Genomic DNA, 14251 nt, shown 5'->3' on the forward strand with positions numbered 1-14251 from the left:
CCATCTTATTGCACTTGCACATCATGCACAACTTAACGGTGACGCCGACCGTGGAATTTCTCCTCGAGGGACTTATATTTGTTATAGCAATTTTAATTATGTGATGTAATTATGGTGAAGCACTGAGTGAGGGTACACCTTCTCAATGCGACTTTCCCGAGGTCGCTTAGTTGTACATCGACGAGTGCGTAAGGGACATTATGTTATGACTAGGCAGCCCCGACATGGAAAAAAGTTCGAAAACGGAACAAGGAAGTAGTCTTACTCTTTATTTAAATGCAGAAATAACTGAAAAATTACTATTAAGTTGGCACTTACCTTAATCCTTTTATATAAAAAACAAAAAATGGAACAAGTTGGAGAAAATATACTTTCATCTTAGCATAATAAATATTGAATGCATTGTTTAAGAAACTACAAACTTACACAGTGCTTCTTTGCACCGGAGCAGTACGTTGAGGCTCAAAAGCATTCTCTTCCTGCTCCAAACTGCAATTTTTCCTTCTCCGAAAGTTGCTCAAAAGGCTAACTGCCGCTTCCATCACCGCTTACACTTGCCTCCCTTGTTTTTATCAAGCTTTTCGGTTTATGTTTTGTTATACCTGTTGTATATTATAGTACTTTGTTCTGTTGGATGACCCCACGGGGCGCTGCACCATATATATATATATATATATATATATATATATATATATATATATATATATATATATATATATATATATATATATATAATATTGTAGTGAAGAGGAATGCCCGGCGCTGCAGCCACATCGCCAGTCGCCCGGGAGGCGCGAGCTCGAGATTGCCTGAGCTGCTCTGGTTGAGACACGCTGCCTGCTGCTCTCTCGGGCTGTATTCATATTAGATTCTGGTGGAGGTGCTATGGTTTTCCCCAACCTGGAATTGCGCATCCGAACCCTGCCATCCGTCATGCCTGACTACCCCAGCCCGACATCCCCACCGGTTACTCCAGCCATCGTATGTGCCGGTGCTCAGCGTCAGCGGGATCCTGATATCTTCAGCGGCACCGATCAGAAAGACGTTGAAGATTGGCTGGAATCCCCTAAATCTCGGCAACGCGATCTTCTATTTATCGGGCGTCGCCAAGCTGTGGTTCAAAAACCACGAAGCCAGTCTCCGCACATGGGCTAGCTTCAAAATCGGCATCGCAGAAGTTTTCGGCCGCGCTGGCGTGCGCAAACTTCGCGCTGAACAACGCCTACGAAACTGATCCCAGCAAACTGGTGAATCGTTCACCAGCTCCATAGAGGACATCGTCGACCTGACGCATTCCTGACAACCGGCCAATATGTTTTGCGTGTGGTGTACCTGGCCATGTTGCACGATTTTGTCGTCGCCGCGCAACGTGCTACCGCCGTAGCTTCGACGCCGCACCATACGTTTCCCCATACCCGTCATCCTCCGCGTCCCAGAACCCCGCCCAGATGTCTTCCTACTCGGACCACCGCCCTCTTGTTGGCCGCCGCTTTCCATCGCCTCGACGCCGCTCGTTTTTGCCAATGCGCCGTCATCCTTCTTCGCTGGAACGGGAAAACTAATCGTCACAATTCCAGAGGCAAGAACTGCGCGTCACCCACGAACAGACCAAGGCCTCTCCTTTCTCCGTCTAACGTTATTGACGTATGTGTGGACGGCGTCGCTGCACTCGCCGTCGTTGACACTGGTGCCGCAGTTTCAGTTATTAGTGACAAACTTTGCCGTTCGCTCAAAAAAGTTACGACGCCACTGTCCAACGTGTCATTTCGTACTGCCAGCGCAGACCGCATCACGCTTGCAGCTGCGTGTACCGCTCGCGTTGTGATCAACGGCCTCCTCTACATGGTCAAATTTTTGGTGCTGTGTTCTTGTTCCCACGGTCTTATTTTGGGCTGGGTCTTGTTTTTCCGCTAATAAGGCCGTCATCGACTGTTCTCGTGCTGAAGTTGAACTTGAAATTCGGTGTAATGCCCCACTACTTGACGCTCATGAACCTGAAGATAATGTATTCCTTGCCGAAGACGTTACAATTCCACCGCACTCATCTGCCCTTGTCACAGTGTCATGCAACATTGTTGCTCATGCCAGGGCACTTTTTACGCCATCTGCAATTTCCGCTCGTCGCAAATTTTCCCCGCTGCCTTTCGTTCTTTTGGACGTTCATGCTGGCATCAGCAGACTGCTCGTCGTCAACCCATTATCCTGTCCTCTCACTTTGCTTCGTGGGGAGTGCGTTGGCCGTGCCTAGTGTGTTGGCCGTGCCTAGTGCGTTGGCCGTGCCTAGTGAGGGTTACAGTGACCTGTAACCCTGACTCTGCTACCGTCATTGACATGCCAACTGGTCCCATCGCCACTCATGAGGTCGGCGGAGTGACCTGTAACCCTGCCCAGGAGCCCACTTCGTCCGATGTTTTGCATAGCTCCATCGCCGACACGTTGACTGTTTCTCAACGCGCCCAGCTTCTACGCCTTCTCGACAAGTTCCGTTCGTCTTTCGACTGCCAGCATGTCCCCTTGGGCCGCACGTCAACTGTTTATCATCGCGTCGACACGGGTACCACTGCGCCACTGCGACAAAAACCATATCGGGTATCCGCGACAGAGCGCCGTGTTATCGACGACCAAGTAGTTGACATGCTCAAGCGTGGCATCATACGGCCTTCGGACAGCCCCTGGGCATCTCCCGTTGTTCTTGTAAAGAAGAAGGATGGATCGATTCGACTCTGTGTCGATTACCGTTGTCTTAACAAAATAACTCGCAAAGATGTTTACCCTCTTCCAAGAATTGACGACGCCCTTGACTGTCTCCAAGGCGCGAAATTCTTCACTTCTATCGACTTACGCAGCGGCTATTGGCAGGTCTCCATGGCACCCGAAGACTAACCTAAAACGGCTTTTGTGACACCAGATGGCCTATATGAATTTCGTGTCATGCCTTTCGGGCTTTGCAACGCCCCCGCAACATTTGAGCGTATGATGGACAACCTTTTGCGTGGTCTCAAGTGCCAAATGTGCCTGTGCTACTTAGATGATGTGGTCATTTTCTCGCCCGATTTTCCCACCCATCTTTGTGGGCTGGGGGAAGTGTTGGAGTGCCTAACCGCCGCTGGCCTTCAGCTCAACCTGAAGAAATGCCACTTTGGCGCAAGTCAGCTCACCATCCTTGGCCTTGTAGTATCTAAATACGGTATTCTTCCTGACGCCGCCAAGCTCCGTGCAGTTGCTGATTTTCCCAAACCTTGCTCTGTAAGATAACTTCGCAGCTTCCTTGGCCTGTGTTCTTACTTTCGCCACTTCATTCGGAATTTTGCGTCCATCACCGCTCCCTTGAATCAGCTTCTACGGAGCGATTTGAACGATTACGCCTGGTCGTCAGCTTCTGACGATGCCTTCCAAGAGTTGCGTCGTCTACTGACCTCGCCGCCTATACTGCGTCACTTAGACCCGACAGCTCCGACCGAAGTACGCACCAACGCCAACAGTATTGGACTCTGCGCTCTGCTCGCGCAGCGCAAATCTGGATTCGGCGAGTACGTCGTTGGATACGCAAGCCGCACCCTCACCAAAGCCGAGAAGAATTATTCCGTTACGGAGAAGGAATGTGTGGGCATAATCTGGGCACTTGGTAAATTTCGACCCTACCTCTATGGCCGCCCCTTCGGCGTGATTACAGACCACCATGCACTTTGTTGGCTGTCCACGTTGAAGGACCCCTCGGGTCGATTAGCTCGCTGGGCTTTGCAGTTGCAAGATTTCAACGTGCGCGTTGTCTACAGGTCTGGCAGCCGCCACACCGATGCCGACGCGCTTTCCCGTTCGCCCGTGTCAACCGAAAGCGATGCCTGCCTCTCTGCCGTTGCCCAAGTACTTTCGTTCCCAGCAGGCTGCGACATAGCTTCGGAGCAACGCAAGGATGCCTGAATTAGTACTCTTATCCGCTTCCTTTCAAACCCGTCGACTGTACCTTCACCTTCTCGAGCTCTGCGCCATCAAACATCTCACTTCAAAATTCGGGATGGACTTCTCTATTGCCGAAATTACGTCTCTGACGTCCGCAAGTGGTTGCTGGTCATACCTCGACATCTTCGTGGTGAAATATGTTCTGCCTTCCACACTGACCCGCAGTGTGCACATGTGGGCGTCTTCAAGACGTACACCCGGCTTCGCTCCAGGTTCTATTGGCGTGGCATGTACACCTTTGTGTGCAAGTACATTCGGTCGTGCCCTCAGTGACAATGCCGCAAGGTTTCCGCTCAGCATGTCTCTGGTCCACTCCAACCAATCTCGTATCCGGCCAGCCCCTTCAATCGCATTGGCATTGACCTGTATGGACCCCTTCCGAGCACGGCTTCCAGGAACCGCTGGATAGTCGTCGCCATCGACCATTTGACGCGATACGCAGAAACAGCCGCTCTGCCTGCTGGTAACGCTCGCGATGTAGAGTCCTTCTTCCTGAAAAACTTTATTCTCCGTCACGGTGCACCTCGCGAACTTTTAAGTGATAGAGGATGTGTCTTCCTCTCCGAAGTCGTAAATGCGCTCCTTGCTGAATGTCGCATCGTTCATCGCACCACCGTGGCCTACCGTCCTCAAACTAATGGTCTGACGGAAAGATTTAACCGCACCCTTGGCGAAGTGATCTCCAAATATTGGCGACATGCTCTGATCACACTGATTGGGACCTTATTTTGCCATTCATCACGTTCGCCTACAACACTGCACCACAGGCGACCACAAACTTCTCCCCATTCTTCCTCTTGTATGGCCGCGAACGTTCAACTACCCTCGACACCATTCTTCCGTACAGACCCGACTCATCCAAATGTACGCCCATCTCTGAAGCTGCCCGCCGCGCAGAGGTATGCCGTCAGCTCGCCCGTTCCTTTACAGCCGTCGACCAATGAAAACAAAAATCTAGGCTTGACGATGATCACCCGCATTTTCACTTTCTTCCGGACTCGCTTGTGTGGCTTTGAGTTCCCGCCGTTCCTACTGTACTCTCATCTAAGCTTGTCTCCAAATATCAAACACCATACCGTGTTGTAGCGCAGACATCGCCTGTGAACTATATTGTCGAGCCTGTCACGCCACCTACAGACCAACGCTGTCGTGGTCGTGAAACCGTCCACGTACAACGCCTGAAGCCGTATTACGACCCCATGATTCTATGTTCACCATGAGTCGTCAGGATGGCTCCTTTTCCTGTGGGGGGCGATTGTAGTGGCGCCGCAACCACATCGCCAGTTACCCGGGAGGCGCGAGCTCGAGATTGCCTGAGCTGCTCTGGTTGAGACACGCTGCCTGCTGCCCTCTTGTGCTGTATTCGTGGATGACCTGGCGAAGGTTCACCGGCAAAGGCGAAGGTGGTGGCGTGGCTGAGGACAGCAGCGAAAGCTGACGAGCGACCTCAGCACGGACGAGCTCTATTATTTGGCAAAGCAGGGAGTCAATCTCTGGAGCCGCCGTCATGCTCGCGAGGGTTTCGTCGGACGCAGGGGGGCGCCGCGTGAGCAGACGCTGTCTGCAGAGCTCGTCGAAACTCTAGCAAAGCTCAATTACCAGAGAAACAGTGCCTGGGTTTTTGGAGAGCAGTATACCAAAGGCATCGTAGGAAATGCCCTTCATGATGTGACGTACCTTGTCCGCCTCCGCCATCGTTGGGTTGACACGCCGGCAGAGGTCGACGATGTCCTTTATGTAGCTGGTGAACGTTTCGCCAGTTTGCTGGGATAGTCATTGTAGGCGTTGTTCAGCGCGAAGTTTGCGCACGCCAGGGCAGCCGAAAATTTCTGCGATGCCGGTTTTGAAGCTAGCTCACGTGTGGAGATCGGCTTCGTGATTTGAATCTTTGAAACCACGAAAATTTGAAACTTAACAGACAGCGTAGTACTATAGGGAACACACAAAGTAATGGAAATGTAATGTTAATACAGAAAAGTTAAAGCAGTTTTTACAATTGTCATAAAAAACACAAAACAGTTTCTTAGAAAAAATCAACATCTGAAATGCTATCAAATTGGAAATATCTAGATTAAGCACACTGAATATACAGGAGAGAGAGAGAGATAGCACTTTATTTACACCCGTCAGAGAGTATGGGTGATCGGGTGAGACGCAGCTCTCCCTATCACCGTCTACCTCCCCCCTAGACGTCGGCCGGAATCAGTTGGCTTCCGGCGGCGGCCTGGGCTTGACGGATGGCCTGTTTTTGGGCTTGCTCTTCCTGGCTATGGAGGGAGGATTCCCATGACTCTCTGTTTCCATGTAGGCCGTTTAGTGCTGGGCAAGCCCAAAGCATGTGATTTAGCGTTGCTGTGCCTTCACAGTTTTTACATTTTGGAGAGTGCACCTCAGGATGCCATTTGTGCAGAATATACGGGTTTGGGAAGGTACCTGTCTGCAGTTTTCGCCATATTACCTCTTCCGGCTTTGTGAGAGATCTATGGGGGGGAGGCAGAGTTCTCCTCCCCATTCTGTAGTGTTCTAGAATTTCTCTGTATGTGGTTAACTCTCGCTTTTTGGACAGGAAGTAATCTGCCTGCGCTGGGGCCCGGTGTGTGAGTCCTCGGGCGACCTCATTGGCGATCTCGTTCCCTGTGAGTCCACTATGAGCGGGTGCCCATATTATCCTAATTAGGTCGTTAGGTACGTTCTCCTTGCCTGCTTGCAGAATTTTGCCGGCCTCTTTGGAAACCTTACCTTTGTCATAGGCTTTGATTGCAGTTTTAGAATCGGTGATGACTATTCTAGTTGATGGGTGTGTGATTGCCAGGGCAATCGCCGCCATCTCTGCCTCATCTGGTGAAGAGTGTCGTACGCTACAGCTAGAGACTAGCTCGCCTTTGTCGCTCACTACTACTGCAGCATAATGCCCTTCTGGGTATTCTGCCGCATCGGTGTACACTACCCCTTGTGTTTGGAGGAGGGAGCCTTGGAGTCTTTGGACCCTGCTTCTCCTGCGTTCCTTGTTGTGTATGGGGTGCATGTTTCTTGGGATAGGGGTTATTCTTAACTTGTTAGCAATTTCTTTGGGGATGACGGTTATCCTATCACGTGATTCTGGGTTTTGATAGCCCAGGTTTCTGAGGATGGATCGGCCCGTTTTGCTGCCAGTTAGTCTGATATATTGTGCCGTGAGTTTCGCCTCGCACATTTCCTCTAGGGTGTTCGACACTCCTAGGTTCAGAATCATCTCGGTTGATGTGCATGCTGGTAAACCTAGTGCTGTTTTGACACCTTTCCTGATGAGAATGTCTACCTTGTCTCTCTCTGCTTTAGTTGTTTTTAAGTACGGGATAGCGTAGGTGATTCTGCTAATGATGAAAGAATGAACGAGCCTAAGTAGGTTTGCCTCTTTCATCCCCGCGTTTTTGTTTGCTATCCTCCTGAGAAGCCTGCATGTTTGGTTGGTCGTGGCGTCTAGTCGGTTAATTGTTTCGGTGTTTCTCCCATTTTGTTGTATCCACATACCCAGTATCCTGATCTTGTCCACCCTTGGTACCGGGGTGTTGTTGACCAGGAGCTGGATATTGACCTGCTGCTTGCCCATGATGAGCATCTCCGATTTTTCCGGCGAGCATTTTAGCCCTATGGGTCTCAGATAGCATTCCGTTTCCCATATTGCCCTTTGTAGGGTGCCTTCTATTTGGCCATCGCTCCCCCCTCTGTCGACCCAAAGGGTGAGGTCGTCAGCATAGAGTGTGTGGCAGAGGCCTTCTATCTTTCTGAGTCGTTCTGGCAGCCCGATCATTGCAATTGGAAGCAAGCTATACAACTATATCAAAAGCTTCCTCACGGACCGAACGGTGAACATAGAAATCGGGGGCACTATAAGAAAAAACATTAAGCTAGGCAACAAGGGAACACCGCAGGGATCAGTGCTCTCCCCTACCCTGTTCAACATTGCAATGAATATACAGGAAAAAACCTGACATGTCCTGGGGAACCCCACCATTTTTCTAACCTTGTGTGGTGAAGCTCCATTCCCCCTCCTGCGTTGTTGGTCATTGTCCTCCTCTGCATGGGTCCTGATTTTGCGTTTCGCAGTTTGCAAATAGTGCACTTAGTTACGCTGGAAGCGTAGCGTGGAAAGCACGATCGACAAACACTAGAGAGGACAAGCGCTTTCCTTTCCATGCTATGCTTTCAGTGTAACTATGTTTTACCAACCAGCCCAAGCCTATACTCTTCTGAATTGCACATGACACTGGCAAAGTAGAACTTGGATCACGATAGGCCATGCTGAATGGCCCAGCTCCTGTCCAAAAAAGTAAAACACTCACTGGTTAAAGATACAACGTGGACAAATCATTTATCCAAAACAGATACTGTTTTTATAAACATCTGAGGGTTTCACGCAGTTATTTCCGTGGGGTATACGTGCGCACATTTTAATTTCTTTCTCGGCTGTTCTGGAAGAGGACGCAGGCTGTGAGTGGTGGCGGACTATATGGAGAAAACTATGGTATCTTCTAGTGGGGGCTCCTTGCAATCTCAACTTACGTAAACATTGACAAAGTTAAGCCTGTGATAAGAAGAAACCCACTGATGATGTCTCGTATGAGACAAATTGTTTTGCAAGTGCCAAATAAGGCCTACGGGCCTGAAGGGCTCATTAAGGTTAAGAGAGCAAGCTTCGTCAAAGCATTTTTGAAAGTGTTCTTTGAGGCTCAAGGAATCCAAGAGAGTCGTCAAGCACTCCACATTCTGTCACTTATGATTTTTGTTTTTCTGTAAAATACTTTTTATAAGTAGCTTCACAAACAGGGTCATGAAGCATTAAAATGCAAAAATATCTTGTAAACTAAAAATGATCATTAGAAATCCATATGTTTATCCTAGTTGAAGTCACTCTGAAGATCTCTCAAATAGTAAAAAAGATAGCTTCTCATTAAATTTAGCATCTGTGTTCTTATTTGGCGTTTCATAACTCTTACCTACTTTTGTTTTATTTGTGCAGCATTGAGGCCTTCTAGTTCTCCGTCAACTGCCAACTGTGACAACTCAAAGCAAGAATGCCCCCACCGATGTCACGTATGTCACTATGAGGCTGATGAACTGTTTCATCTGGAAGCACATGCCAACGTCCATACTGGCGAGAAGCCATTTCAGTGCCCTTCATGTCATAGGAGCTTGTCAAACAGATACAACACAAACGTTCACTTGCGCACCCAGGCAAGCTATAAGTCATTTGAGTGTTCTCGATGCCCTCAGAGCTTCTCACAAAAGTGCAACCTCAAAGACCACCTGCGTACCCACACAGGTGAGAAGCCATATCAGTGTCCTTCATGCTCTCAGAGCTTCACATACAAGGCTAAACTGAAAGTTCACTTGTGCACCCACACAGGTGAGAGGCCATATCAGTGTCCTTCATGCTCTCAGAGCTTCACATACAATGCTAAACTGAAAGTTCACCTGCGCACCCACACAGGTGAGAGGCCATATCAGTGCCCTTCATGCTCTCAGAGCTTCACACGCCAGTCTAGCCTCAAAATCCACCTGCGCACCCATACAGGTGAGAAGCCATATCAGTGCCCTTCATGCTCTCAAGGCTTCAGAAGGAGATATGACTTAAAGTGCCACCTGCGCACCCACACAGGCGAGAAGCCATTTGAGTGTTCTTCATGCTCTCAGAGCTTTTCACAACAGGCCCACTTGAAAGCCCACCTGCGCACCCACACAGGTGAGAAGCCATATCAGTGCCCTTCATGCTCTCGGGGCTTCAAAAAGAGATATGGCTTAAAGTGCCACCTGCGCACCCACACAGGTGAGAAGCCATTTGAGTGCCCTTCATGCTCTCAGAGCTTCGCACGCAAGTATACCCTCAAAGTTCACCTGCGCACCCATACAGGTGAGAAGCCATATCAGTGCCCTTCATGCTCTCAAAGCTTCAAAATGAGATATGACTTAAAGTGCCACCTGCGCACCCACACAGGTGAGAAGCCATATCAGTGCCCTTCATGCTCTCGGGGCTTCAAAAAGAGATATGGCTTAAAGCGCCACCTGCGCACCCACACAGGCGAGAAGCCATTTGAGTGACCTTAATGCTCTCAGAGCTTCGCACACAAGTCTATCCTCAAAGTCCACCTGCGCACCCATACAGGTGCTATTTATGCTCTCAAGGCTTCAAAAAGAGATATGACTTAAAGTGCCACCTGCGCACCCACACAGATGAGAAGCCACTTGAGTGCCCTTCATGATCTCAGAGCTTCTCACAACAGGCCCACCTGAAAGTCCACCTGCGCACCCACACAGGTGAAAAGCCATATCAGTGCCATTCATGCTCTCAGAGCTTCTCCCAAAAGGTCCACCTTGAGACACATGAGGCAAGAAGCCATTTCAAAGCCCATTATGCCTTCAGAGATTGTCGTTGAAGAATGCCTCCAAGACACACCAGCTCATTCATGCAGGTGACCGGCCGTATAGTTGTAACGTCTGCTCCAGGTCCCTTATGCAGTCTCGTCAGTTAAGCAGACATAAAAGATCACAGCACCATGATACTCTAGGGTAGGTCAACAACCATGTTGAACGACAATCTGAATTAGAAATCTACAAACGTGTAGCTTGTGTCATTGTGTTCTACTGGATAAGGTAGCAAAGTGTCTCCATGCGCTCATAAAGGGAAGGTTTAGCTCAGGGCCAACTCTGATGCTGCCTATTCAAATACATGTAAAATGCAGGAACACTTTTCTGAGATAACCACTGGACCAATTATTAGGAAATTTGTTGCTTTTGAGACAGAAAGGTAAATTCTAGTGAGTGCTGGACGCAGAATCTTGATTTAAGGCCTTAATGTTATAGGAATTTACAAAGATTTGAAAAAAATTGACACGAGAATTTATTAAATTTGCAAATCTGCGCATGGAATAGTTATCATAGTTCTGTAAACTGCGTACGGTAGATCATCCAAACCAGAGAAATTTGATGTCTCAATTTATATCTTTCATGAACTTGTTACATTGTTCATGAAGTTTTTTTTCAAAGTCCTACTCACATATTAGTGCTATATTTGAAAGCCTTGTTTAATATATCAGTATTGTCCGCTTTAGATGTGTCCTATTTGATGCATTTGACAGAATTGTGATAAATGTTTTTCATTGCCGAGTTAGAGTTGTATACTTGATAGTTTCGCTTTCGGAAAATTTGTGATTTTTAACAATTTTTATCGAGATTCGCGGCCTAAATAAAGCATTCACTATGAACACTCACTAGATTCTTACTATTTCTTTTAAATGCAAACAACCTCATCAAATTTGGTGCAGCAGTTGTCGAGAAAAAACATTTATTATTTCCCATGTATTTAGATAGGAGCCCCTGTTCTAAATCTTCCTCTTAAACGTTCACTGAAACACTATTTTTGGGACTATCCTATTTGCTCTTGATCTTTTCTCAAGGTGTTATAGAACACAGAGCAAAAGGAATTATGAGAACTGACCCCCACTAAGCCATTATAGCTGAGAAAAAATTCAAAATGCAGTTAAAGCTCGATGTAATGAAGTCTGTAAAATCAAGGATTTGCTTTGTCATATTGTGCTTTTTATTTTTCCAATAGTATTCAACATTTTGTTTGATCTCAGAAATTACCGTTTGAATGCCCCTACAGAAAATGTATATTAATTGTAATACCTATTATTACACTACAGACATCTCAGTGATCTGATTTCTGTAAGTACATTTTTTTTTCCAAAATTATCTTTTGGTACGTATAGACTTGTTCTGTTAGATCCACTCACTTTGGCGGGTGAGCTGGATTGAAGCCGTGATAGAGTGTGTAAGTGCAACTGAACGAGGATGTAGAAAGAAGTACACAGAGACAGCACTGACAAGGTTCTGATATGCATGGTTCATCCTGGAGTCTCTTGAACTTACCCAATTTACACCTATTTTTTTTACCTATAGGTACATTTTTAGAGCAATTGAGTGTTCATTGAGCTTTCCTATGTCTGTCTCATGAGAGCACCAAATAAATGCTTGTGTTTAATGAGTCTGCATTGTCGGTTCTTGGTACATTAATACATGTACTTGAATGACAGCATGCAATATAGTGTTGTTAGCATTTTATTTTATCTGGGGCTACACGAGAAGTTAAGTGAGGGCAGTTGGTTCATTATTAGCACATAAAGAACTTGTTATAACTAACATACATGAGTAATTTGAGTTTTCAGTCAAATGTCAAGTCCACCATGCCTGATTCATTCCCACGTTTTATTTCAACTCATGTATCGGGTGGATGTCTGCTTTCCCGTTTATTATTTCCCTCCACCTTGTGGGTTTCCGCAGAACTACTACGAAAAACACTTGTCTTTGCTTCGTGTGTAGTCGACAAATTCGACTTCGCCCTCCCATCTGTTAGCCGCCTGGTTAGCTCAGATGGTAGAGCGGCTGCCCCGGAAAGGCGGTGGTCGCGGGTTCGAGTCCCGGACCAGGACGAATTTTTCTTCAACTCTGAGGCTTTTCTTTCGAGGAACCCGTATGGGTTTCTTTGTAGCAATTGCTACGGACGGGTGGATGTCCGCTTTTCCCTTTATTAATGTATCATCATATACATTTTTACAGTTTACATCTTGAGTCGGGCACACATCTGCTCTGTAAAATACATTTCTGCACAGAAGGCAAGGAATTGGGCCGATCCTGTTTTGCGACATTTGAAAATATTCTTTCTGCATTGTAGTTGTGCCTGTCTCTTGTAAGGAATTTATTTCCTCACCAACAATATTGCGCGCAGGACATGTTTTTAAGATAATAAATCCAAGAATGCACTGTTTTGATTAATAGTGTGAATATTTGATACAAAAAATAGGGACTTTGTAAATACAAGTAAGTTCTAATAGCCATCGAACATTTAAAATATTACCTCGGCACGAATTAAGCTCATATGGAAGTAAAAGTATGATAAATGTCACAACCGTTGGCGTAATACAGGCACAAAATATGATAAAGTGCGTAATGGAGGCTGTATACGTTTCTAAGGGAGCTAGACTTTCCTGGCTATACGGGGATCATTTGCGCTGTCTGAAGAGCCCTTTGTATGCGATCAATTTCCTCATTCGTTCCTTGTACTCCATTCGTGCTTTTAGTAAACAATGCTTCGAAACAAGTGCTTTCAAGAAAATGCTTCATAATGCGCGATGGAACCACAGGAACTTGCCAATGTAATGAACACCAGGATGTGCGCTTTGTTTTACATACCCGCCGTGGTTGCTCAGTGGCTATGGTGTTGGGCTGCTGAGCACGAGGTCGCGGGATCGAATCTCGGCCACGGCTGCCGCATTTCGATGGGGGCGAAATGTCCGGCGATTTCGATAGTGGAGAACTCCGGAAATTTCGATGGGCGAAATTTCCGGAGTTCTCCACTACGGCGTGCCTCATAATCAGAAAGTGGTTTTGGCACGTAAAACCCCAAATATTATTATTGTTTTACACATATTTTGATAAGAGCTGTTCATTTCTTGAAAACTATTTCAAACGTATTCTACATTTCTTCCACTCCTGGGACTATTCGATTCGCATTCCATTCAGTCCGAAAAATTACTTCTATATTGGGCAACAATGTACCTACTTGTAATAAACAAACACGTGAGGCTTCTTTTTGCCAGTGCCACTCCTAAGGATTTCCTCCACATCCACTCAGCCATTTTGGTGACACATATGCCTTCAGACTCTGGCACGTTGCATTCACGTGAAGAGGCACTTGTGTCAACATGTGCCCATTTCAGTGCGGGTTCTTCTTTCAAAGCTTGCTTATCTTCAACTTGTGAACTTAAATGGCAATTGTCTATTGACATCGTTATGCAATATGGGTGTCCATGTATTAATTCAAATCTGAATGTGGAATATGCATATGTGTGCACTATGCTACAATGTGTGCTATGCTACAAGCGTTACCATATGCTCGGATATGTTGAGCTGCCCAGGTAGCTCATAGCATGTTCCAAGATAATGTGACAAGTTGTTTCATTCTGTTTTAAATATGCAATGAAAAAATTTGTAAACTCTGATATGACATGACACTGATAACACCACGATACCACAGTCAAGTAGGGTATCATGTATGTAGGCACACATTGTTGAAACATATTATTACATAATTTCTTTACTTGTATTAAGATATAGCTGAGGGCAGCTGTGCTGAAGGTTGCAGTGATATTTTTGGTAACCAGTTCCTTTATGTAATGGCTCAACAACAAAGTACTTGTTTATTCACTATGCTTACAAAAAACTTCTGTGTATAGTAAAGCACTTATTAGTGATA

At 46.6% G+C, this 14251-nt stretch overlaps 1 protein-coding gene across 2 annotated transcripts in view; it reads left to right on the plus strand.

Annotated features, from left to right (window-relative positions):
- Positions 1–14251, plus strand: part of LOC142590503 (uncharacterized) — a 138291-nt gene that overhangs the window by 81434 nt on the left and 42606 nt on the right. The window contains exon 3 of one of the 2 annotated variants that reach the window (XM_075702666.1): positions 8960–11980. The exons of the other annotated variant lie outside the window; for it this stretch is intronic. Within the exon in view, the coding sequence (XP_075558781.1) occupies positions 8960–10038 (1079 nt within the window). The 3' untranslated portion in view covers positions 10039–11980. Of the gene's footprint in view, positions 1–8959; positions 11981–14251 lie in introns of those variants that run through there. 2 annotated transcript variants of the gene reach the window in all.

Source organism: Dermacentor variabilis, chromosome 8, assembly GCF_050947875.1.
Source record: "Dermacentor variabilis isolate Ectoservices chromosome 8, ASM5094787v1, whole genome shotgun sequence".
NCBI lineage: Eukaryota > Metazoa > Arthropoda > Arachnida > Ixodida > Ixodidae > Dermacentor > Dermacentor variabilis.